This window comes from Lactuca saligna, chromosome 9 (genome assembly GCF_052625555.1).
Source record: "Lactuca saligna cultivar CGN05327 chromosome 9, ASM5262555v1, whole genome shotgun sequence".
Taxonomy (NCBI): Eukaryota; Viridiplantae; Streptophyta; class Magnoliopsida; order Asterales; family Asteraceae; genus Lactuca; species Lactuca saligna.
This window is the reverse complement of record NC_136425.1, coordinates 188309457-188335311: the sequence shown is the minus strand read 5'-3', so window position 1 is coordinate 188335311 and position 25855 is coordinate 188309457. Positions and strand designations below refer to the sequence as shown.

At 36.8% G+C, this 25855-nt stretch overlaps 3 protein-coding genes across 4 annotated transcripts; 1 reads left to right on the top strand and 2 right to left on the bottom strand.

Annotated features, from left to right (window-relative positions):
* The first annotated feature begins 15975 nt into the window (after window positions 1-15975).
* LOC145018319 (phosphatidylserine decarboxylase proenzyme 2-like) lies at window positions 15976-20574 on the top strand. Its single transcript, XM_078976213.1, has 21 exons — window positions 15976-16372; window positions 16465-16544; window positions 16706-16730; window positions 17043-17102; window positions 17290-17358; window positions 17490-17582; window positions 17681-17731; window positions 17815-17898; window positions 17982-18073; window positions 18165-18320; window positions 18411-18495; window positions 18588-18699; window positions 18781-18881; window positions 18963-19010; window positions 19214-19360; window positions 19540-19635; window positions 19723-19797; window positions 19877-19969; window positions 20048-20134; window positions 20229-20279; window positions 20368-20574. The coding sequence occupies exons 1-21, from the start codon at window positions 16136-16138 to the stop codon at window positions 20521-20523; spliced, it is 1998 nt and encodes a 665-aa protein (XP_078832339.1). The 5' UTR covers window positions 15976-16135; the 3' UTR covers window positions 20524-20574.
* Window positions 20575-20845: 271 nt separating this feature from the next.
* LOC145017040 (uncharacterized) lies at window positions 20846-22127 on the bottom strand. The gene is made up of 4 exons (XM_078975146.1): window positions 21972-22127; window positions 21838-21917; window positions 21300-21734; window positions 20846-20966 (listed from the first exon to the last, which is right to left on the bottom strand). The coding sequence occupies exons 1-4, from the start codon at window positions 22125-22127 to the stop codon at window positions 20846-20848; spliced, it is 792 nt and encodes a 263-aa protein (XP_078831272.1).
* Window positions 22128-22243: 116 nt separating this feature from the next.
* Window positions 22244-25067, bottom strand: LOC145014329 (putative clathrin assembly protein At1g03050). Of its 2 annotated transcripts, none has more exons than XM_078972712.1 (3): window positions 24770-25067; window positions 23924-24699; window positions 22244-22712 (listed from the first exon to the last, which is right to left on the bottom strand). In XM_078972712.1, the coding sequence occupies exons 2-3, from the start codon at window positions 24678-24680 to the stop codon at window positions 22384-22386; spliced, it is 1086 nt and encodes a 361-aa protein (XP_078828838.1). In that variant the 5' UTR covers window positions 24681-24699; window positions 24770-25067; the 3' UTR covers window positions 22244-22383. The 2 variants fall into 2 exon arrangements, with proteins under 2 accessions (XP_078828838.1, XP_078828837.1); XM_078972711.1 differs by having other exon boundaries at window positions 24779-25064.
* Between the last annotated feature and the right edge of the window lie 788 nt (window positions 25068-25855).

Sequence of the window (25855 nt, the reverse complement as noted above, 5' to 3'; positions counted from 1 at the left end):
TAATCGTATTAGGAACATCGTCATTGACCTAAACGGAAACGAATTCCATGAGGAACTATTAGCCATAGAGTTAAACGGTTTCGACATCGTTTTGGGTATGGATTGGCTTAGAGCCAACAATGCCGAGATATTATGCCGAAAGAAGATAGTTAGGATAAACCCACCCAGAAAGGAATCATTTATGGTGTACGGGGACAAACGTAGAGTGAGTTCTGGAATCATCTCCTTGATGAAAGCCAGGAAATGTTTGTCCAAGGGATGTGCATCGTACTTGGCATTCGTAAACGATGCTAAGAAAGAAAAGAAAGAGGTGCAGAATATACCGGTTGTGTGCGATTATCCGGAAGTCTTTCCCGAAGATCTTCCCGGATTACCACCTGATAGGCAAGTAGAGTTTCGTATAGACTTATTACCAGGAACAACACCGATAGCAAAGGCACCTTACCGATTAGCACCGACGGAGATGAAGGAGCTCATGATGCAACTTCAGGAGCTATTGGACAGCGGTTTCATTCGACCTAGTTCATCACCCTGAGGGGCTCCGGTGTTATTCGTGAAGAAGAAGGACGGAAGCATGAGGATGTGAATAGACTATCGAGAGCTGAATAAGGCAACGGTGAAGAACAAGTATCCATTGCCGAGGATTGATGACCTATTCGATCAGCTGCAAGGTTCGAGCTACTTCTCAAAGATCGATCTTAGGTCAGGATATCATCAGCTGAAGGTGAGAGAGCAGGACATTGAGAAGACTGCATTCAGAACAAGATATGGACACTACGAGTTCTTGGTTATGTCATTCTGACTAACCAATGCTCCCGCAGCATTCATGGATTTGATGAATAGGGTTTGTAAACCATTCCTTGATAAATCTGTGATAGTGTTCATCGACGACATTCTCATCTACTCAAAAAGCCAGGAGGAGCATGGAAAGCATCTACGAGAAGTGTTGGAGGTGTTAAAGAAGGAGAAGCTTTTTGCAAAGTTCTCCAAATGCGACTTTTGGATACGGGAAGTCCAATTCTTGGGTCATGTTGTTAACCAGGAGGGAATAATGGTTGACCCCGCCAAGATTGAGGCTGTAATGAAGTGGGAACGTCCGAACAGTCCCACGGAGATTCGAAGCTTTCTAGGATTAGCCGGATATTACCGACGATTTATCCAAGGCTTTTCTTCGATAGCTGCTCCATTAACAGCTTTGACCCATAAAGGAGCTACGTATACATGGAGTGAGAAACACGATGAGGCGTTCGAGAAGCTAAAGAAGAAGTTATGTGAAGCACCGATACTTTCTCTACCCGATGGAGTCGAAGATTTCGCGGTTTATAGTGATGCATCTGGAGTCGGGTTGGGTTGTGTTCTAACCCAAAGAGAAAAGGTGATAGCATACGCATCTCGACAATTGAAAGAGCACGAAAAGAACTACCCCACTCATGATCTGGAGTTGGTAGCGGTAGTATTTGCCTTAAAGATATGGAGGCATTACCTATATGGCACGAAGTGCAAGCTCTTCACTGATCATAAGAGTCTCCAGTATCTCTTTAATCAGAAGGAGTTGAACATGCAGCAACGACGCTGGCTAGAACTTCTCAAGGACTATGACTGTGAGATACTTTACCACCCAGGTAAAGAAAATATAGTTGCTGATGCTCTCAGTCGGAAAGTCAATCTTGAAAGGAAAAGGCCAAGAGCGTTAAGAATTGAAGTCGTCTCGACGATTGTGGAAAGTATCAGGAAAGCTCAAGAAGAAGCTTTAGGGAAGAATGACCGAAAGGAAGAACGTTTGGGCAAAACGTTAGTATTCGGAACAAACAGTCGAGGACTGAAGGTATTCCAAGATCGAATCTGGGTACCTAAGACGGGAGGAATAAAAGATCTTCTAATGGAAGAAGCACACAAGACCATGTACTCGATTCATCCCGGTAGCACTAAAATGTATAGGGACCTAAAACCCTACAACTGGTGGCCGACGATGAAGCTCGATGTTACGAAGTACGTGGCCGAGTGTGTAACATGTGTGAGGGTGAAGGCACAACATCAGAAACCGTATGGGAGTTTAGAACCTTTACCTGTACCCATGGGTAAATGGGAAGACATCACCATGGATTTTGTGACTAAACTGCCCAGAACGAAGAATGGTCACGACATGATTTGGGTAGTCGTGGATCATTTCACCAAGAGTGCACACTTCATAGCCGCCAACGAGAAGTGGTCTATGGATAAGCTCGCAAATGCTTACGTGAAGGAAATTGTAAGACTTCACGGTGTCCCTCTTACGATTGTGTCAGATCGTGATAGTCGTTTCACGTCGAGGTTTTGGAGGAGTCTACAAGAGGAGTTGGGTACAAAGTTGTGTTTGAGTACTGCTTACCATCCGCAAACTGATGGTCAGAGCGAAAGAACGATTCAGACGTTGGAAGATATGTTGAGATCATGTACCCTCGAATTCCAAGGGAATTGGGACGAGCACTTACCTCTAGTAGAATTTTCCTACAACAATAGTTTTCACTCGAGCATCAAGATGGCACCTTATCAAGCCTTGTATGGACAGAAGTTTCGTACGCCGTCTTGTTGGCTTGAAGCCGGAGAGAAGTAGTTTATAGGCCCCGAGATAGTCCATGAGACTGCTGAGAAATTGAAGGTGATTAGGGAAAGAATGTTAGCAGCTCAGGATCGTCAGAAGAGCTATGCTGACAAGAAAAGACGACCGATAACCTTCGAAGTTGGGGATTCCGTTTTGCTTAAAGTCTTACCGTGGAAGGGACTTATACGATTTGGGAAACGAGGAAAGTTGAGTCCAAGGTTTATTGGACCGTTCAAAGTTCTTCAGAAGATTGGGAACCAAGCTTACAAGCTGGAATTGCCCGAAGAACTCAATGGTATTCATAACACCTTCCATGTGTGTTATTTGAGGAAATTCATGGGAGATGTTCCCAACATAATTCCAATTTCAGAGTTAAGGATGGATGAGAATAAAAGGTTGATCGAAGAGCCCGAGGCAATTGTTGACCGTAAGACTAAGAAGTTACGACGCAAGATGGTCGACTTAGTGCTAGTCCGATGGAAACATTCGAATGGGCCGAATCTCACTTGGGAAACAGAGGATGACATGATGAGTCGCTATCCACATCTGTTTGCTGATGCATGATTCCGGGATGGAATCATCCTAAGGGGGAGAGAATTGTAACGCCCGGGTTTCAGGGCTAAGCATTTTTGTCAATATAATAGTCTAGGTCAACTCTTGTAAATCTTTTTGAAGTAATAAAGATGAAATATTGAGTATTATGTGATGTTATGTGTGTTTATGTGTTTATTATTTAATTATAAATGTATAATTAATAAAGAATAAAAATGAGCGTCAAAATTAAAGTGTGAGATAATCCCGATATCTCTACATAAAGTTGTAGAATGTGTCTCAAGGTTTCCGTACATATAAAGAATGCCGAAATCCGAGCTATAACGAAGAAGTTATGGCCCGCCGAAGTTTTACGGCAAAACCGGCACGGCACCGGAAAACGTAAATAGTGAATTTAAGATAGAAGACTTTTTATCCTTCACAATCTAAACAAAAGTCATAGAATATATTAAACTAAGAACATCGATAAAAAGAACGCCCAAATCTGACTTCGTATGAAGAAATTATGATTTTTCTAAGATTCGGCTTAGCAGTGCACGACTCGAAATTCGAATTTTAGCTCGAGCGGTATTTGGCTTACGCGACCTAAATGAGAGTTGAAGATCTCATTAATAGGAACTCAACGGTAAAAAGATAGATGAAAACGGAGTCCGTATGAAGGAGTTATGAACTCTTCGCGGTCATTTAACAGTCTAAACGCCTCCTACTGTTAAATTTGAGATCGGTCGAGATATAGCCGACGGAGTCTAAATGAAAGTTGTAGATCTTGATTTTACCTACGCGTGGATATAAAGAACGTCGAAAACGGAGCTCGTATGCGAAAGTTATGATTTTTCTAAGTTTGAAGGTTGATACGCGATAGGGGGTGACGTGGCACCACCAGAATTGGACACGTGGCACCACCAGAAGGCCACCACATGGACCAAATCGACGACTCATGACTCAGACTCGACGAGTCCATCAGAATCCTCCCCTATAAATAGAGGTGCCGGGTTCCCTCATTTCCTCACCCCTCACCCCTCTTCTTTCTCTCTCTAAACTCTCTCTCTAAGCTCCCTAACCCCCCTAAAAGCCTAGGTAAACCCCCTAGCACCCGAAGGAAGCCCCGAGGCTCCCGGAGTCCCGAGAAAAGAGCCTTTTGGCTCAGGAATGCTGCTCCAGCGAAGCCCGGTTTTCGAGAAAAACCCGCTGTAAGTGAGCTGTACCTATCCTATCTTTAGTTTAGCTTATGTTTTAATATAGGAATGTTATTAGGTCCTTAAAATAATTATTTGGGCTATTATTATGAGTTATATTGAGTGTTATTAACGCTTATATAATAATAATAATAATAGTCAGATAATTAATTTGTCGCAGTTATCATTAGACTAAACCCTAGTGGTATCGATACTAGGTTTTATCGAAGGAATATCATTTTAAGAGTATCGAAGCGCTGTCCGAGTGCTGAGTCACCACCTAATCAGGTGAGTGCATAGTTACCTTCAACTTACACATAGATGTGAAGTATTTTATAAATTACGTGCTATGTGTGCATATTATTTGAATACTTACTATCTATGCTAGATGAACGTTGTTATACATGTTTTCAATGAGTTAAACTGTATATGTATTTTATATCTACGAGAATGTTGGGGTAAAACATGGGTAGATGTAATAGGTGATGTGTGATAAAATGATGAGAAGCCTCGATTTTGTTGTTGTTGATCCAGTCATCTAGCGGAGTATAGATGACGACCACGGACTCTTCTAGACAGTCCAGTGGAACACTAGCAGGCTCGCAACCTGTAGGTGTTGTGAACGATGTGTTCACCGGTGTACTCCATCCCCCACATGGTTGCCTATTAGGACATTTATTGCTGAGGAATCCCCTTAGCAGTAGTGTCCGTCCCGATGATGATCCTTAGGCTAGGTCCCTTATGATAGGTGTTTAGGGACGTAAAGTGAGGATAACGGGAACGGGTAATCGGGTTATTGTTGATTAATGAAATTAATAAACTTATTTATTGTGGGTTGAAAATCCTATGTGCTCACCAGGCTTCCAAGCCTGACCCACTCAGTTTTATGTATTACAGGTAGTGGCGCATGAGCATAGGTGTGATGTTTTGGACGAGGGATTACGGATATAGGCCTGTAGATATGAAATAATGTAGTAAGGCTTATATTGTACTATTTATACTTTTGATCTGTACGAACATGACATCCCGAGACTTTTAATGAAATACATTTCTATGGAAATGCTTTTGATAAATCTTTATCATATTATTGTTTTGGGACAAATTCCGCAACCCTTTTATTAAAAGATAACTCTGATTTTGAAATAAAGTATAAACAAAACCGGTCTTTTCTGGCCGTGATTTTGGGGATGTCACATCTAGATACCACTTGGATCGAGAAAACACTTTCCGAACTGATATTTCTACTTTATGTCTGGGTTGCAAGAAATCCAGCCTAGGATAATCTAAGAGGACACTTACGATTCTAAGTACAGAAATCGTAAGCCAAATTCCTAGAAAGATTTTGTGAGTGTTTGAAGAAAAACGAGAGCTAATTTTCGTGTGTCCATTCTCAAAAGGAAGAGTCGTTTATATAATAAACAAGATTAGGGTTTCATTAGGGTTGGGCCGTTATGAGTTGCTTTAGAAGCAAGCTAGGAAATCTGAAATTTAATAAGGATTTAAGGCTTCCAAAAATTAACGAGTTTCATTAGTTTTACCATAATCACCCTCAAAATTTTGAATTTTACACTATGTTCCCATATGTAAAATTCGTAGAGGTTTTGGGGCGCTGCCCCTCGACCCAGCCCGCTGACCTAGCAGCGGGTCCCCAGCCAGGGGTAGAGCCCCTTGGACCCAGCTAGGGTCACTTCCTCTAGACCACGCCAAAGGGGCGCCACCCCTTTGGAAACCTCGGATCCAGGGGCGCTGCCCCCGGACCCCCGACTTGTCGTCGAACCGGCTTCTAATTCGATCTTATACATGCTTGCACTCCGCACAAACCCGTACATATATTAAAGTACAAATCATGAAGCCTCTTAACTCACATGTTAGTTCTAGTTACATAAAATGACATGGTGATACTAAAATCACTAACATTTAGGAGGTTCCATGTATGCTTATTTACGAAGTACCAATCTTTATTTCTTACACGATACTATGAATCAATCTCCTTTTTTTCCCTTTCTATACATTTTCTTTATGCACATGTTAGAGACCATCTAGGTGACACAATCATTCTCCTTGCTATGGAGACTAAACTATTGACTTCTACCCTTATCCCATTATAATGGAATTCTCAATATATGGAGACTAAACTATTGACTTCTCCTTGCTCGGTGAATATCCCATTTGTGTAGGACATATTGGCATATGGAAAATAATGCTAATGCTATTGCAAGTGGTCAATCTACTTTCATAAATTGGCAGACCATAACTCTAACAACAAAAAATTCATATCAATTCGTTCATTTGCAAACACGCATCCACTACACTACTACTAATCTTTTAGTATACGACGAGATTTGAATCATCAACCTTTGCCTAAGGGGAACCACTCTATTTATAATCAAAACAAATTTAGATACTAACATCGGTATATAACCAAATGAATTCTAATTTTCCAAAAAGTGTCATCCAAAAAGGTATTCAGTTCAACCAAAGTATTTTTCGTCTGTAATACTATGGCAATATATATATATATATATATATATATATATATATATATATATATATATATATATATATATATATATATATATATCCACATATTTGTAAAGCTTAAGCATAACATTGTCAGAAAAAAATGGTTCGAGAATGTAGGGGATGTTGGTCTAGAGGTGCTACGGCATGTATCTCTGTAACATCCCAAAAATACAGGCCAAAAATTTCATTTTAATTATGGTATTACATAAAACCATCAGTATAAGAACATTGGTAATAATGTCTCATGTCAAAACCCAAATGTCAGTAATCCAAAAAATAGTATCATAAAACCATATCAGAGCGTAATCCCCAAGGATCTCATGTGTGAAAAACATAGTGTGATGCGCTGCGATCGAGCCGACTCCTTTCCTTTGAAAACAAAGTACCTGAAACCAAAACTGAAAACCGTAAGCACAAAGCTTAGTGAGTTCCCCCATCATATCACATACTATATAATCACATAGCATACATACTGCCAGACAATTCTGGGGTGCCGACCTACCCACGTCAAGCCATTCTGGGGTGCTGACCTTCTCGTGTCAAGCCATTCTTGGGTGCTGACATACCCATGTCAGACCATTCTGGGGTGCCGACCTACCCTACAGTCTATCTCAACCGGCAATGGGGACTATTTCACCCATACGACCACCACACAATAATATATCATAATCATAATGTCAGGCATATATGGGGTGCCCGACCTACCCTTCGGTCCTAACAACCGAACTTGGGGACTATTCCCCTCTTACTACCACTATCACATATAACATATCATAAACATACTGCTAGGCATGCATAGGTTCTGACGACCCCTTCGGTATCTTTCAACTGGTATTCGGGGACTATTTCACCCCTACTACTACTAACATTATCACAAAGCATCCTAGCACACAAACATAAAAGATAACAGCATACCAGATAATTATCACAAAGACAATCATCTAACAAACAACTCTTGCTAGTGGGCCGACATTGTGGTCGTAGAACCACTTCTACTGGAAGGTAACTCACCTCATATTATTGAAGTCCCGTAGACACAATCCCACACTACTGAAGTCTTGCATACTGAACCCAACTGTTGGTTGAAAAATTCCCGAACTGTCAACACCAAAATAACACCCAATTTAATAATTGGGTCTCAACACATAATCATAGATACTTACTTGGATAATTACTACATTACCCCAAGGTTGTCTTTATACAAGCCTAAGGCCCAATCTTTAGGCCCAAAGTCCACTAGGAAATCAAAGCCCAACATATGGCCTAATTTTCCAAATTGGGCCCAAGCCTATACATGGTCTTATTCTGAGGCCCAACATCATGTAAACATTAAGGCCCAAACTCTGGCCCATCTATGGCCCAATTTTTCAAATTGGGCCCAAACCCCTTACATGGGCCTTACCCTAGGCCCATTAAATTATTCTAGCCCAGTTGCTTGTTCTTGGATGGCCTATTATTGTCTCAATCATCAAAGCCCACTAAAAAGGCCCAACTTAAGGCCCAAGTGAAACTAGGGTTTCACGTAAAATGACGATTAGGGTTAAGTTTCCTACTTAACCCATTAAGGACTTAATCCACTAAGGACTTAATCTATTAAGTACAATATTAACTTAGGTTGATTGTAAATTATTACCAATTAGTATTATAGATTCATTAGAAAATTTGATGCAGCTCGCTAAGTCCCAAGTTAGGGTTTCATTGCATTAGGGTTTTCCACACCCTAATTAGGGTTTCCAATCCATCTTAGCCCAATAGGCCCAAAGTCAAGTCCCTTAGCCCATTAGGGTTTCCTTAGGTCAATTAGGGTTCAATAGACCCATTAGAGCTTCTTTGGACCCATTAGGGTTTCTAGCACCCCAAATGAATCAAACTCAAATGAGGCAAGCACACCGCCACCCAACACGGCGGCCGGTGGCGACAGCCTCCACCATACGGTGGTGGTTAGGATTTCTTTTCATTACTCTTCTTTTAGATACATTTTACAATGCTTAAACTCTAAATAATCACACACACACACACACACTAATACAAACACGAATTCATAGCAACCTAGTGGCGGCCGATGGTGATGCATGGCGGCAGCCACCATGGCTGGAGGCCATGGTGGTCGTCTTCTCTGTCTTCCGGCCAACTAACACCCCTACAACACTGACACATACACACATTCCTCAATTGCACAAGGACCCAGCCACCCTTCGGTGGCGGTTGGCGACGACAGCAACCCGGAGAGGCGACAACAACGTCTTGACAGCGACATCTTGCGGTGGTGTGTCGCGGTTGATGACGAGATTAAAGAAGAGGCAAAAAGGTGGAGGCGGGCGCAACCCTTGATGGAAGGAACTAGCAGCGAGGTGGTGATGGCGACAAAACCCTCCCCTGACGATAACATTGGTGGCAGGATGGAGAGAAGAAGCCTGCTTGCGTCCTTGTCGACAACTGGGGTAGCAACGGTGCTTGGAGGCCGTCGGCTCACTCCGGCAGCAATGTTGTATGATTAGATGATTGTCTTTGTATGGTAGCGTTAGCATCGGCAGCAGTTAGAGGATTCCCGCACAGATTAGCAGCTACTACGAGGTGAGTTACCTTCCGGTAGCGGTGGGTCTATGGCCACAATTCCAGGCCACCAGTAGGAGTTGTATGATTAGATGATTGTCTTTGTGATATCATCTAGGTTTGCTACTACCTGGATATGTTATATGCTGGCTTGATATGTTATATGTGATAGTAGTAGAGTTCGGTTGTTAGAACCGAAGGGTAGGTCAGACACCCCAGATATGTCTGATAAGATGTGCTGATATGTTCATATGATGGCATGATATGTTATATGTGATAGCGGTGGTAGGAGGGGAATAGTCCCCAAGTTCGGTTGTTAGGACCGAAGGGTAGTTCGGACACCCTAGATATGTATGATAGTATGTTTATGTTATATGTTATTGTAGCAGTAAGGGGTGGAATAGTCCCCGAGGGTCGGTTGTTAGGACCGACAGGTAGGTCAGCACCCCAGAATGGCTTGATATGGGTAGGACAGCACCCCAGAATGGTCGCATGGGTAGGACGGCACCCCAGAATGGCCGTACCGGGTAGGTCGGGCACCCCAGAATTTCCCGACAGTATGTATGCTATGTGATTGCATGGTATGTTGGTACGATGGGGGAACTCACTAAGCTTCGTGCTTACAGTTTACAGTTTTGGTTTCAGGTACCTCTTCAGAGAAGGGGAAGGAGCTGGCGCGGTAGCGGCACATCATACACACTCTTTGTTTTCCGCATTATGAGTTATTTTGGGATTTGTACTCTGACATTATTATGTTTTTACGATTCGGTTTTCAGATACGAGACATGCTTTTATTAAATGATATGATCGGTTGATATTTTGATACAAATGTTGTACAAATCACTTAATCAAAAAATGAAATTTTTGGTCGTAGAAATTGGGTCGTTACACACACACACACACACAGACATATATATATATATATATATATATATATATATATATATATATATATATATATATATATATATATATATATATATATCAAACTATTTTATATTATATTTTCTTTCATATAAGTCGTTTTTAACTAATTAATAAAAAAAATTATATTGTGTTAATTTATAAACAATGGTTCATATAATAATATATGAATAAGCCGTATGATCGAAATTTAAAAAAAATTAATAAATAAATAATTTTAAATTAATCAATCATAACATTAAATTATAATATCAAATCAAAAATCATGTTTAATTTTATTTAAGTAAAATCATAAGTAGATATAATTGAATGATATGAATATAATAGATATATAATTTATATTATGTTTCAGTATAATTATAAAATTATATCATATTATTTTCAACACATATATAAAAAAAATTAATTATATAATTTTAACATACATGACACAAATATTTGCTTAGTTAATGATAAACTAAATAGGGATACCCTGCGTTGCAAGGGTCGGATGCAACCCACCTATTTGATATCAATATTAAGTGGTAATACATAAATACACCAGTTTGGTTAGATAAAACTTTGTTTGATGATTTTGCAAGTAATCCATTTCACATGGGTCAAACATTTCGTACGAGCTCATTACACATGGCCCATTTCATATGTTTCCAAGTGCCTACCCTTCACACAAGCCCCACTACAAAAAATGGCAAAACGATATATTTTTTACCATTTCACATTACACATGAGCCATTTCATTTATTTATTTATTATAACATCAAACTTTCATTTCTTTCTATGACAACATTATACCTTTTAATTTCTTTCTAATTGAGTAAATGTTTTTTAAAAAATACTTACAAAACAAATCTTGTTAACACATTGTAGTTTGAAAATCTACTCAATCATGGCTACAATGTTGTAATATGGAGATATGAAAGTAAAATGCTATAATAGAGAAATAAAAAATATAAGTATATTGATATTTCTTGCATCAAAAGATTAATAATCACAACAGAAAATTATGTAATTCACCATTTTAAGGAGCATTTTTTTTTTGCAAAAGAATAGATTCACAGTCACCCAACATATATGTATCTACCTCTCAAGATTATCTAATATAGTTCATGGAAAGGTTCAACTTCCAATGCATGAGGTACAAGTTACTATAGCAGCAATGCTCTAGATTTTTACCAATTCTAGTCCCCTTGAAAAAAGCAACTATATTATTATAAACCTCACTCCATGTATCTCATGGAAGTGTTGTATTGATCCTATTCAGCAAGTTCATCCCAAATATGGAATAAAAGGACAAATCGATCATTTTTTTTTGCTTTTTCCACAATAAATGGTATGAAAAATATTTAACGCTCATCGTGACCTTGTGGTTGTTCCATTTTCACTACTTCTAGTTTATCTTGTAGCTCCTGAAACATTCCATACAATCTTTCTCGGGTTATTCTTTTACAATGAGAAGGGCATTTTGTCTTTTCACAAATAAAATGATGAAAGACATGTGTACCTTGAGTCTTCGTTCTTGGCAAAGGGTTGGAGAAGTTAATAACGGTGAGTATCTGCAAATAAATATTTTATTCACAATTCACAATAAAAACAATAAAACAAATATATATATATATATATATATATATATATATATATATATATATATATATATATATATTTTTTTTTGGGGGGGGGGGGGGGGTTTACTTGCAACGGGTAGGTTCATCTATATCGGCAACTTCAACTTTTGATCCACATCTTAATCTCACCTGTTGAGAAAATATGATATGTTGAAAGGGGCAATTTTTAAATTTTGTAATTAATTAAAAAAGATTAAAATATTAAGGTAGGTCAAGGTAAGCTTGTTTGAGGTAGCATTTGTCACCATTTGAGAAGAGCATGATTCTGTATGACTCATCAAAACATTTGAGAAATTTAATACACAAGTTTTAGTGAAAATCAATAAATAAAAAAAAAATAAAAATAAAACACATACCTTAAAGTAGTTGTGGTATGACCCTCCACTCGACTAACATCTTAAAAGGCACAAACTTTGTAAACATACCTGAAGTTGTTTAAAAAAAATCCAAATTTAAACAAAGATAAATATAAGCTTTACAATAATAATAAAAAGAGTAAAGTTAATAACTTGTTATCTTTGATCTCAAAACAGCGACCATATAATGAGTAAAACTCCTTCTTTGGTCCTGTAATGTCAAAGAAAGATAAAATGAAACCTGCATGAATCAAGAAAGAAATTTGAAAGTCTGTATTACGAATCAGTGACCAATCAACCAATAGGAACCTGCAATGTAAAGTGATTTCCAGTTTGTTCTGGATGGTTAATTGGAGTCTAAACCCTATAAAATGAATAAAAAAATTGAGAAACATACCAATTCCAGAGTCATAAGTTGCTTACAATCTGTTAACACTCGTCTTGTATTTGTGGTTCACCGTCTTGATCTCCACATCTGTTAATGACCATATGCAGGGGCATTTTTAACAAAAACTGTTAAAATCATTATTTTTTTTTTTTATAAAAATAAAAGTATGTAGGGAAATAGGAAGAGGCTAACTTGGTTTTAATATCTATAACTACCATTTCGTCAATAGAAATAGCCTTTTTTTCAGATGTTCCTGCATTAAACATTTTTATAAATATTAAAAAAAAAAGAAAAAAGAAAAAGAAAAAACAAGTATTAGCCTTTTGTTGATAATTTTTTTTTTATAATATACAAAAATGATGTCCCAGGAACTTCCAATCTGCCTATAAGCAACACATTCTAACGTGAACATCCCAAGAACTTCCAATATTCCTGGATTGAGCCTAATAAAAGGAATGGAAGTCACTACTCTATAATTCATCAAAAATTACAAAGTGCAGATAACATATTTGATTCTAGAATAAACAAATATGCATATGAATGATTATGCTGATGACATACCATGTATGTATGAGGTAATTTGATGTGCAAGAACCCAAATTTCCACATGCAGACAACAAAACCCAAGTAATTTCAGAATTTATACTTAGGGTTTACAACTTACCTGTCAAAAGCTTGTCCAGCGAAACGAAAGAGTTGAAGGAATTAGGGTTGAACAATACCGACACAGCGACATAGGGCTGCTGGCTACCTGATGGTCGTACCTATTTAAACAACAGATGCATTTATACCACCGAAAGCAGTTCTTACACAAGGAAAGCGCACTTGGTCTGGATGATGCGTCTGCCATAGTCAAGAAAAATAAAAGTTCATTCTAAAACCCAAAAGAATGACATTGTCGAAATTACAAAATTACCTTTTTGAGAGGAGTAAGTGACGAAAAGGTCTGAATAGGGTTCCGAATTGGGATAGAGTATTATAGACTTACAGAGTTTTAGTCATTGAAAGCAAGATCTTCTGAAGGGATTCCATCTGTTTTGTGAAGATGTTATTTTTAATGTTATCAAGGTTTTTTAGGGAACCATAGTTTTTGGGACTTTCGAGCAACTGATAAGAGGGTAAAAAAGGGAATAAAATCGATAAGAATTAATCAAGAGATTGAATCTATGTATGAATATATGTATGTGAAATGTGAAGGACCTGTAACCTTCCAATGATGGAAGAAGCATTTCTGAACGGTGATACTAATTGAGCATGAAGGTTATCCCATTTATCCATGTCATCTTTCACCCTCTTGAATTTCTGCTGAAACTTTTTCACTGTTGCCTCCATTGTTAACCACAAATTCTTGCATTTATTGATATACACGATTAGAGTCTGTTGATGCTCATGTTATAAATTTACCTATTTATTTTGGGTTTACAGTTTACTGCATTGTTAACCTCGAAAATTTGGCAAACATGTCATAATCTCAACCCTAAGTATGAACATCTGGAAGAATTAGGGGTTTAGAACTCTGTCAGGCATATACACAAACACATGATATGGTGTCCACTCTGAAATGAAAAGTTAAAGCCTTATGAACACAAAGCACACCGATGTGGATCATCAAAACCCAAAAAGAACATATTCATCATAAATCGGTACAGTCAGTAGCAATAAATTGAATAAAAACATGGCCAGATTAAGCAATGAAACCAGGGATCGAAATTCGAACAGTGTGCCTACGTAGGTGGATAAAGAACATGAAAATTGGGATATGATGCATGTAAGGGATCAAGAACTGAGACATCATGCTTCATACGTAGGTGGATAAAGAACAGTCGAAATTATACCATTTCTTTTAACAGTACAAACCCATGGTGGCAGCGTTTGAGAAGCAGGCGAAAAGGGGTTAGAAGCTCCAGTTGGCGGTGACTGTTGGGTTGCTGTCGGTGGCACAAATCAGGAGTCAGCCCCGTCGTGAGAACCTAAATCGCATCTCGGTCGATGGCCATCTGCATCATGACCACTTCAACCTTTAGGATGCGTCGATTTCATACATCGATGGTGGAAGTGTCGAATTCACATACCGACTGTGGAAGCATCAAAGAAATTCGAGGATTTGAAGAGCTCAACGGAACGTATCCGATCCCAATCCCGTCGTGAGAACCTAAATCGGAGTCCGGTCGATGGTCATCTGCGTCATCCCGTCTGTAGTTTGGTGAAATCCGAATATGAGTGGCGAGAAAGCGGTGGGGGGAAGATAAGGCAGAACCGGTGGGGAGAGATGCGAGAATGACACGTAAATACCCACCGGAACTCCAAAGCACCACAACTGAAGTGAGAGGAGGCAGTGGAGGTCAGAATGGAACCAGGGGAAACACACCTGTGCCATCAATTGAAGGCACCGTAGTAGAAGGAGCAAAATCGAAGGCACCGTAGTAGAAGGAGCAAAATCGATCGGTGGGGTGGGGGTGGTTTTAGGGCTTCTAGACTATTTTGATGGGAGAAGAAAAGGTTTGATAATAACAAAGAAACTGAAGGACCGATTTTCCTTACCATGGTCGAGGAGCGAACCCGATGAACAGTACCCTAGTTAGAACTTTGGTTAAGCACTATTCCTAAGAAGTGCTCCCCTTTAATATATATATATATATATATATATATATATATATATATATATATATATATATATATATATATATATATATATATATATATATATATATATATATATAAGAATGACTAAATGAGTAACTTACTCGTTTGGACATAAGCCCCCTCCATCAATTTATATGTTTATTTTAAGCCCCTAAATTACTTAATAATAAATAATAATCTTCTCTGTTTGGAAAAATATTTTTATTATTAGAAACAAAAATTAGATAAAGTCACTTTCACACCCGGCCGTTCATAAAGCAAGTCCACTTTCACATCCTTTTATTTATTTATTTATTTTTAATTTTTAATTTATGACTTTCCACTCGTCATTTTCAATATTCGAGCCTAATGACATTCACTAATGAATTCAACAAATTACGTTAAAGTATATTACAAATTTAGCAAATTTTTTATGAAAAACTAGCTTGCGTATCCGTAAGGATTTACTTTCTCAAATTAGATGATGAATTTATGATAAATTGAAATATATGATTATATTGCAATATTATATTATACATAGAGATACGTGGTCACTTTTATGATTATTTCATAAAACAATTATGAAATATATTGAATTTTAAAATAAATATAGGAATAACTCTTCCCATGACCCTTTTCGTTGACGATGCGTCATGGTGCAACATGTCTGAATCGATTCCAAGTCCATATCAACTGCCACCATTGACAACAATAGTCAAATTTCCATGATCAACCTCTCCTTTGGAATTTTTCATATTCGGTGATTCCTTCTTCTACTCAATTTGTTCTTCCGAACTTTCCTCGTCGGAATTTTGGCATTCTAGAGAGATTGAGTAAAAATGGGGCATGGAAGTTCCAAATCAAGCTCCTCTGATGACTCTACAAACGGCGGTGGTTCCAATTCAAAATCACACACGTCGCGCCGCGAGAGAATCAAGACGAAGCTTCATCTTCACCGACATCGTGATCGTGATCGTGATCGTTCCGTTCGAACTAGTCGCGGTTCGCATTCTCAGCACCCAAAACTCAGCACTTTGGAGGATTTTGCCGGCATCGCTTTGGTCACTCTTATTTCTGTATGATTCCGATTGTATATTGTGATTATGCACCTAATTTGTTGTTTATATAAATCATTTTCGACTGAAGTTGTGTTTCAATTGTTTTGTAGGCGGAGATGAAATTTAAGGATAAGTGGCTTGCTTGTATTTCCATTGGAGAACAGACTTTTCGCACCGAGATTTCTGACCAGTTAAGTACCATTAATAACCTTCCAATCCTATGTTTTCGTGCTAATAAAACTAAATTTTCTAGAAATCATTCTCATGTAGTACAATTAAGACTTAATAGTTGTTTTCTGGAAGTTACTGTTCAACTCATCAGTCTAATTTTTATATTTGAACAATGTGCAGGACCAACAAGCCTACATGGAACTCTGTAAGTGAATTTTCTTACATATAGCTTTGAATCATCATTACATGACTGTAATTTGTTAAGACTTCCTTTCACAATCAAGAATCAACCCTTAATGAATCATAGAAGTTTAACAGTTCTTATGAATCATATCCCAAACAAGTTGACAAGATTCATTTGCATGTGTAATGTTCTTCATCTCCATTAAAGCTATAGCATGTGATAATCAAATGTTCAAGTTTCTCTCCATCTGCATTTAAATCACTTAAAGAATATGATTTGGTTCTGTGGTTATGACACACTGCATTCAGTAACAATACATTTGGTATTTTACAGGAGATAAAGTTTCTTTTGGAAAAGAATGGGCCTCATGTTGCCAAAATATCTGTTTTTGAGGTTTGTAGCAACTGAACTTCATTTTTATATATCAGTTTTACATTACAAGAAAAGATTACCATGATATGGATTTTTTTTACCTCTTTCGTTGTAGGACCATAATCATAATATATAATTTTGATATGTAGGAACATAACCTGCTTTTCTTGAATGTTTAAACTTCATCATCTTCTTTTTTGTGTTGCAGACCAATAGACTACGCAAGAACAACCTCATTGGGCATTGTGAGGTAGATCTTTTCGAATTCCTTATTCGGGTAAGTTCTCTCTTGAAGAAGTGTATTTTGAGATAATTAAAAGAATACATATTTTTATGACAAGATAAATCAAAAAAAATATGCGACTTCTGCTGAGTGCAGTAACTTCACTTTGCATTCATATTTTACAGGATTCAGATTCTGACAAAAAAGTGTTCAATGTAATGGATCCATCATCTTCAAATGTAGTTGTTGGCAACATATCTCTTTCATGTTCCATTGAGGTTTGCTACAGTGACATATTTCATATTCTGTAAGAATGTTTTTGTTATTGTTAATGCATAATAATTTGTTTATAACATCTAGTTTTTTTTATTGGCAGGATCCAACTGAAACAGAGAAAAGTTTTGCAAGACGTATCTTATCCATTGTTGTATGTCTAAAACCATCTTTAAAAAGAAAATGGAAGCTTTATTTCTTTTACAAGATTTTAGCTTTAACTTTTACGTAATGCAGGATTACAATGGTGATGGAAAATTATCTTTCTCTGAATTCTCAGAATTAATAGATGCATTTGGCAATCAACAGGCTGCAAAAAAGGTTTGAATGTAAATCTTGTTAATCTACTCATTTCAGTTAATGGTTCTTTTTGTTAACGAGTAGTTCAACTATTTTTCTTTCAGAAAGAGGAGTTGTTTAAGGCAGCTGATGAAAATGGAGATGGTGATGTCAGCATGGATGAACTGGCTATACTTTTAGCCATGCAACAAGAAAAGTATGTCACATAACATTATGATCCTTTTGTTTTTGCTTGTTTCCTCACTTTTTATAAATTGTGAGTAACTTTTTGACATTTGATCTTGAAGGGAACCTCTGATTAATCGTTGTCCTGTTTGTGGAGAGCTTCTAGAAGTTTCTGATAAGCTGAACTCCATGATTCATATGTCACTATGTTTTGATGAAGGCACTGGAAACCAGGTTATGACTGGGGGATTCTTAACTGATAAACAAGCTTCCTTTGGGTGAGATACTTTTTACTTTTTACAATCAATTTTTTTATATATATTTAAAAGTAATAAATTATTTATGTTTCAATGATTCTTGTTTTCAAGGTGGATGTTTAAACTCTCTGAATGGGCCCATGTCTCATCCTATGATGCTGGCTTGAACTCTGGTTCAAATGCTTCACACATTGTGGTACACACACACACACACACTCTCTCTCTCTCTCTAGTGTGTGTGTGTGTGTGTGTGTGTGTTTTAACTAGAAATATGTTATTGGAACTTAGGTTTTTGACAGGAGGAAAAAGAGGCTTGTAGAGGAGATAATTGATGGAAAGATTGTATTATCAATGAGAGCTATATATCAATCTAAAGTAGGGCTTGGAATTATGGACAAAGGTAAAAAAAAAAAAATTTAAAACTTTTTGTAATAAATCTTTATTTCATAATGTTTTTAAATGTATGTCCAATGGGATTCAGGGGCAAAAGAATTATTACAGAGCATATCAGAAAAACAGGGAAAGAAAATGAATTCAGCTGAATCTGCAAAAGATATACAACCATTTCTTAAATTCTTCAAGGTAACATAATCCTCTATATTAATCATCCTATCATTTTTTTTTTTTGCACTAAGTTTAATATGTTATGGGTATATATTGTAGGATCAAATCAATATGGCTGAAGTTAAATACCCTTTGGATCATTTTAAGGTAAGTCAAATTCAAACTTTATTCAAACAAGATCTAAATGCAAGAAATAGCAGTGTATTTTCAAATTTTCATTTATTTGTGTATTATAGCATCATGCTATTTAGAAGTACAATGGTGGAATAGGAAAAATGAAAGCAGGATGCTATGTGGGACCACTTATGAACACGAAAGAGTAAATTCAGTGACAAATTTTGTTTATGCAGACATTTAATGAATTTTTTATAAGAGAGTTGAAACCTGGAGCAAGACCAATTGCTTATGTAGGACGTGATGACGTGGCAGTTTGTGCTGCTGATTGTCGTTTAATGGCATTTAGAACAGCTGAAGAAAGTCTCAGATTTTGGATCAAGGTATTTACATTTTTTGAAATCATTGTTGTATTTCAATATTTCATACATTGATTGAATAACTCTTGTAAAACATTGATTGTCATCACTAATGGATTTATTGCAGTCTTTGAAAAAGAAAAGTAACGAATGTTTGCAAAATCAAATACAATTTTGATTTTTTTTTTTTTTGTAAATTTTAGGGTAAAAAATTCTCCATCCGAGGTCTCCTTGGTAATTTACCATTCTCAGATACTTTCACTGGTGGAACTTTGGTGATATTTCGCCTCGCACCACAGGTGATATTTCATTTTATTTTGACAAATAAAAAAACATAAAATATAAAAAAATAAAAGTTGAAGTTGAAGTTGTACAAATTCTGGCAGGATTATCATCGTTTCCATTTCCCAGTTTCTGGAAAGATTGAGCAGATTGTCGATATACCTGGATGCTTATATACGGTATATATAGATCCATTTATTTATTTATTTTTAAAATTTTATTTCTGGTTCATATATATTTGATTTTTACTATTTGTAGGTGAACCCCATTGCTGTAAATAGCAAGTATTGCAATGTGTTTACAGAAAACAAACGTGCAGTTTCCATTATATCAACTGCCGATTTTGGAAAGGTTTGTTATCTCACTCTTTTATGATTATTTCTCGACTTAATGAAGAAAAAAACGACTTAATAGAAAAGTTAAATTTAGGTAGCATTTGTGGCAATTGGAGCAACAATGGTGGGTAGTATAACATTCACTAAAAAAACGGGAGACTATGTCCAGAAAGGAGACGAGGTTCAAATTTATTTAACTATACACGTTAATTTCCGTTTCTACCCTTGTTTGGTTTTTGATTCATACATCTTCCTGTTTATTTATGTTTATACAGTTTGGGTATTTCTCATTTGGTGGAAGCACAGTCATTTGTGTCTTTGAAAAGGTTAGACCATCTAATTTATAGTAACTTGTTTTAAATTATAATCAAGTATTATGAGTGTATTATATTATAAAAAAAGTAAAATTTTCAGGATTCGATAGCTTTAGACGAGGACCTTTTGGCTTATAGTGCAAGATCAATTGAAACCCTAGTTTCAGTTGGAATGCAATTGGGGGTATCCCTAAAGAAACGCACACAACTTCCATTGTCAACATCAAACACCTCATTTTATGTTGAAACTGCATGATAAAAAATTTATGTTTATGGAGAATCCCAAATTACCATTTGCTCCCCAAAATATTTTGTCAACTGTATTGTGTTTGGTGTACATTTAGACAAAAAGTTGCAACTTTTTGTCCTCGTTCTTGATCTTTTGACGCTGCAAAAGAAGTAAATATCATCTGAATCATCATCATTAGGATGGTGAGTGTCATACCATGCTCACCACACTTTTCAAGTGGCACGTCATTTTTTACCACTCCTTCCAAAAGAGGTGGGTGTCATATCTCATTTTAGCATATTTTTGTTTTTTTAATTGAATAAAAACGAAACATAGTTGAACAAGTCGTCTAATCATCGTCGCTTGACACGTCATCAAAATCTTCATCCCAATATCCTTCAAACATTTCCGATTCCTCATCTGTATTGTCAAATAAGTCGTCTTCAACAAAATCGTCGACAACGGGTTCCCTTTGAACATTGAAGACATGTTTCACCAAATCAGCACGGAGGTTGTGGTTACCAACCTAGTCGTCCACTTCCCCTTTGTTCACCATGTATGCCTCCGAACAAATACCAACTCCTTCGACATTTGGTAAATTCTCTTTCTCTTTGTAGCGGCAAATCGTCATCTCCTCATCTTCTAAAATCATATTATGCAATATGATACATGCGTACATTAAGCTACTTATTCGTTTGTGCTCTATAGATCGTGTCGTTACAAATAGTATTTGTCAACGCCTCTTTAGGACACTAAATACATGCTCGATACCCTTCCTAGCTGATTATTGTGCCGCCTTAAACTTTAATCGTTTTTCATCATTCGGACATATGAACGATTTCACAAATACTACTAATTCAGGATATATTCCATCAGTAAGGTAATACCCACGTTTGTATGACGTCTCATTTGCTACAAATGGCACATCATACGATTTGTCAAGGTAGATATCGTTGAATATCAGCGATTGGTCTAGAACATTGATATCATTGTTGACACCCGATGGACCAAAAAATGCATGCCAAATCCAAAAGTCATACGACACCACTGTTTCTAAAATTGTTCTCGGTTGGTTTTGATCACCCTGCATAAACTGACCATGGCAAGTATTAAGACACATTGTCCACCCCCAATGCATACAATCAATACTACCAAACATTCTAAGGAATCCATGCTTGTTTCCATGTGATGTATATAGTTGATGGATGTCACTAATTGTAGGCTTACGTAAATAGCGACTGCGATAAATGATAATCACAGGTTTAACAAACTTGTATGGACAATCCTGTATCATGCACTCTGACATCCTCATATACTCATTCCATGAGTCCAGTCTCATGCCGAATGCTAGTTGACGAATTGAAGCTGTATATTTTTGGATTGTGGAAAAACTTTTTTTTACCTCTTCCATCAACCCGTTGCTGAAAATATGGAAAACGAATTCGTATATCATCAACCATGCGTAAAAGTAATACCTTGCGCATCCAGAATTGATGCCTGGATTTTTCCGCGAACACTACCTCATCAGAAATGTAGTCGTTCACCACTTGGTTGTGCCCAACTTCACGTCTTCTCCGTAGAGGAGGATTTATTGTTTTTGGACGCAAACTTTCGCCTACATATTTTGCCATATTTATCGAATAATCATTGAAAATACCCCAAAATGATTGTTAGTCTTGTTAAAAAACTAACAATAAAACCAAGTTAAAAAAAACAACATAACGATCTATATTAAGGTAGACCAACTCTTGCCTTACTTGATAACTTTGGTGATTAAAATTTGAAAATCAATATAAGTCTACCTATTACATTACTCAGTCGATATATATACAACAACTAACTTGTGTGAAATACCAAAACTGCCCCTTCTAGGTCTAACACAACGATTTAGTTTGTCACTCCTGATTTCTCTTTCACACGTTCATCCATGGCGTCTAAATCCTTTTGTGAAATCTTGTCGACTTCCGGATACTCAGCATTCTTTGCGTTGCTAGCAGTTTTGCACCAATAATAAAACATGTCGAGTTCCTCGTATTGTTTTGACACTCGTCGGAAAATACCATAGACCTTCACGGAATGTGATATATTGAGATCATCCATCTCGAATTTGTCTTTCAAGACACCCATGATTTCTACAATGTCTTTATAAAGTTGGAAGCTTTGTATTAGAACCGGGTATAGAGCTAGAAGCACCAACCTTTGAATCCTTGCTCCACCTATCGGCCAAGAAAATATAAGTTATCCAACTGGTTGGAATGAATATCGAGAAGAAAGAAATCAATGAAGTTGTATTTGTTACACAAGACAATAAGAGTATAGATAAGCTCATCAATGCCATTTTTGGTTGAGACAAAAAAGTTTAACTTTTGTTATACTCATATCCGTCCTACTCTCAATCCCATCTTTTTGGAAGTGACATGATAGATTTTGTTCAACTATTTTTAACAATAAGGAGGATGAGTGTTTTTGTGTTTTTTACTCATATGGGATATTTTGGTGGAACACAATATTGTAATTTTTGTTAATACAAGTTCCATTTTTTTGTTAGGAGTTGACAAGTTCGTTTGAGATCATAATGACATTTTTGTCTTTTATACGAGTACTAGTTTATAACCCGTGAAACCACGGTTACAAAATTAATTAAACTTTAATAGTTAGAACACAAAATTATTAATCAATTATAATCGTTAATTTAAATAAACATGTGGAATTATATCACCTTAAATTTGTATTAGTTTTATTTTAATTTTTATTCCATTGTTATTAATTTGTTGTAATTAAAGTGGAAATATTAAAATTTGAAATAGGTAATTAATAGGTTGAGAAGTTGCATGCATTAATTAAGAGGTTTAATAGGGTGATACATGGCAATAAAAGAATAAAATGTGTATTAATTAGGAGGCCTAATATGATGATACATGTCAAAATGAGGTTAAAGCTATTCTTTTATTAGAATAGAGATATGGTCTTTTTGGGTGGAACAATATTGTAGATTGTATCCCTCTAGCATCGGTCCAACTTGACAAGCCTTGTAGGGTCAATTCTTGAGACCATTTACGAATTTTGTACGGACAACAAGAACAAGTTCATTTACAAATTACAATTTTTATCTCACAACATCGATTATATTTGTAGTCCCACTTTTTATCTCTAATATTATTCATAAAAAAATAACATATAAAAGTATAAAATTCTGAAAATTGAAAGTATTTTTGGATTTTTTTAAATAAAAAAAATGTCAATACAAACAATTTAATATAAAAATGGGTGCCCAAAAGAAAATGTATTTTGTAATATGATTTTTGGAGGGCTTTTTAATAATAAATTTGGTTGGACCTATTTCTAAGTGGGTCCATATATCATATTTTCAAGTAGTGTCTTTTTTTTTTTGTTTCTTATATGTGAGGAATAGGCGGGAAAATATAACCTGCAGGGCGGCAAGCGAGAAAGCGGTCAAGTAATTGCATCAAATGATTAACCCGAGCAAAGAGCTGATCCATGGTCATTTCACGAACAGGTACAGTCACAGCTGCAGATAACGTAAGCTCTCCTCCCTCTTGCACATACGAACACGAACCATGTCTTCCGATTCTCCCTTGCATCTCAAACTCAATCTGCTGATCCAGATCATGCGATCGCGATCCATGCTTTCCTTTCCTCCCTTGAATCATAAACTCATGTTGCTCAAGATCTTGCGAGAATTCACGTATTCCTTTCTTCCCTTCCATCTTATACTCCAGTTGTTCATCCAAAAACAAAGCATACGCTCGAACAAACGCCGCGTAATCCCACGTACTCGATTTCAGAGCATCCCTAAAATCCGACATGTTCAATAGTCGAGTCCCCCGCCGTGTCGCGAAGAACACCTCCTGCTCGTACGCCGGACCACCGTCGTGGAGGAGTCGCTGAACCAACATTAGCGTTTTTAAAGCCACGATCCAGTTTCTGGTTTTGCTGAGACGACGAGATATGGTGTTGACGCATGATGCGACGTAGAGAGGCGAATCGGTTGTTAGGGTTAAGATTTCGACCATGAGATGCTCGTCGGGGGGGTTTTCGTCGTGCGATGTGGCCTTGAGGATTGCGACATCGAGATCGGCTAATGACGCTTTGTGACCGTGTTTGGCTAGCCGGATACTGGTTTGATCCTTCACTGCTTTGATTGCTTTACCGAATCTACCCATCGATTTCTGATTAATTAACCTGAAATTTCAAAAAATTAAGAGATCAACAAGATGATCATCATCAATGGCAATGCACACAGAATACATACTTTTTTTACCTTTTGCAATTTTGACCCAAGAATGAAGAAGGGGTCAAGATTTTGACTTTCTTGTTGTCAGCAGCATGGGAGAATAAGAAAGGGAAAGAAGATTTGTTGTTGTGTGGAGATTGTTTTATGTCTTCTTTCTCCCTTTCTTCTTTCTATCTTATTTTTTTTTTCTTTCTTTCACTCGTTTCCTATACTATTTTCCCCTTAATTGATTCGGGTTTTGGTAATTAGATGCCATACATCTTTCAACATTTTAGCAATTGAAGGGGGAAATATAGTGGAAGTTAAGCACCCAAGTGGCATCTCTTTCTTCGCATCTTTCTCTCTCTTTCTATATATAGAAATACGCAATTTTACACAAACACAAAGTTATTTTACATTCTTCATCTTTCTTATATCATTGTCAACCCTTATTACTTTGATTCCTTCTTCCGAATCTTCCGTTAGTAGTATATGCTCAAAGTATGTTTATTCTTGAGTTAACACATAATAATTTAAATTAATTACATCACATATTAGGTAAAATAAAATGATACTATCAAATCTCCCTGGCAAATTATCTCTTTCTCATCCTAGAAAAACTCAACAAAGTCGCCAACTTCCATCATTTTTCTTAGACCTCGTTTACTTTGACAATGAATTCAATCTATTTTTCAAACATGTATCTAACACTTCCTAAAAAGTAAGCTTGCCATTACTGTTGTTCAGGGTCTCCCAAAGAATCCCCAAGTCTATGTGATTAGCATTTTTACCCTTACCCTTACACAGTCAATATTTTACATTTGTATAATGTTTGATCATGAAAGAGTTAGGGTTTGGATTGTGAGCAATTTTTTGCTTTTGAAATGCTGTGTGATTTTGTTATTTAATGATACTCTCATTCCTTGAGTCTTGAGAACGAGACTTCCAATCTTATCGTGGACATAGGTAGTGGCAGATCCAATGTATTTGAAGTGGGGTGTATGGCCCATTTGGATATATATAATTTTTTTTTTTGTTAAACATTGTCGCCCCCATTATATGGTCACCACATAATTTTTTTAGTAAACTAGATAGTTTCCGCTGCGTTGTGGGGATGGAAAGTGT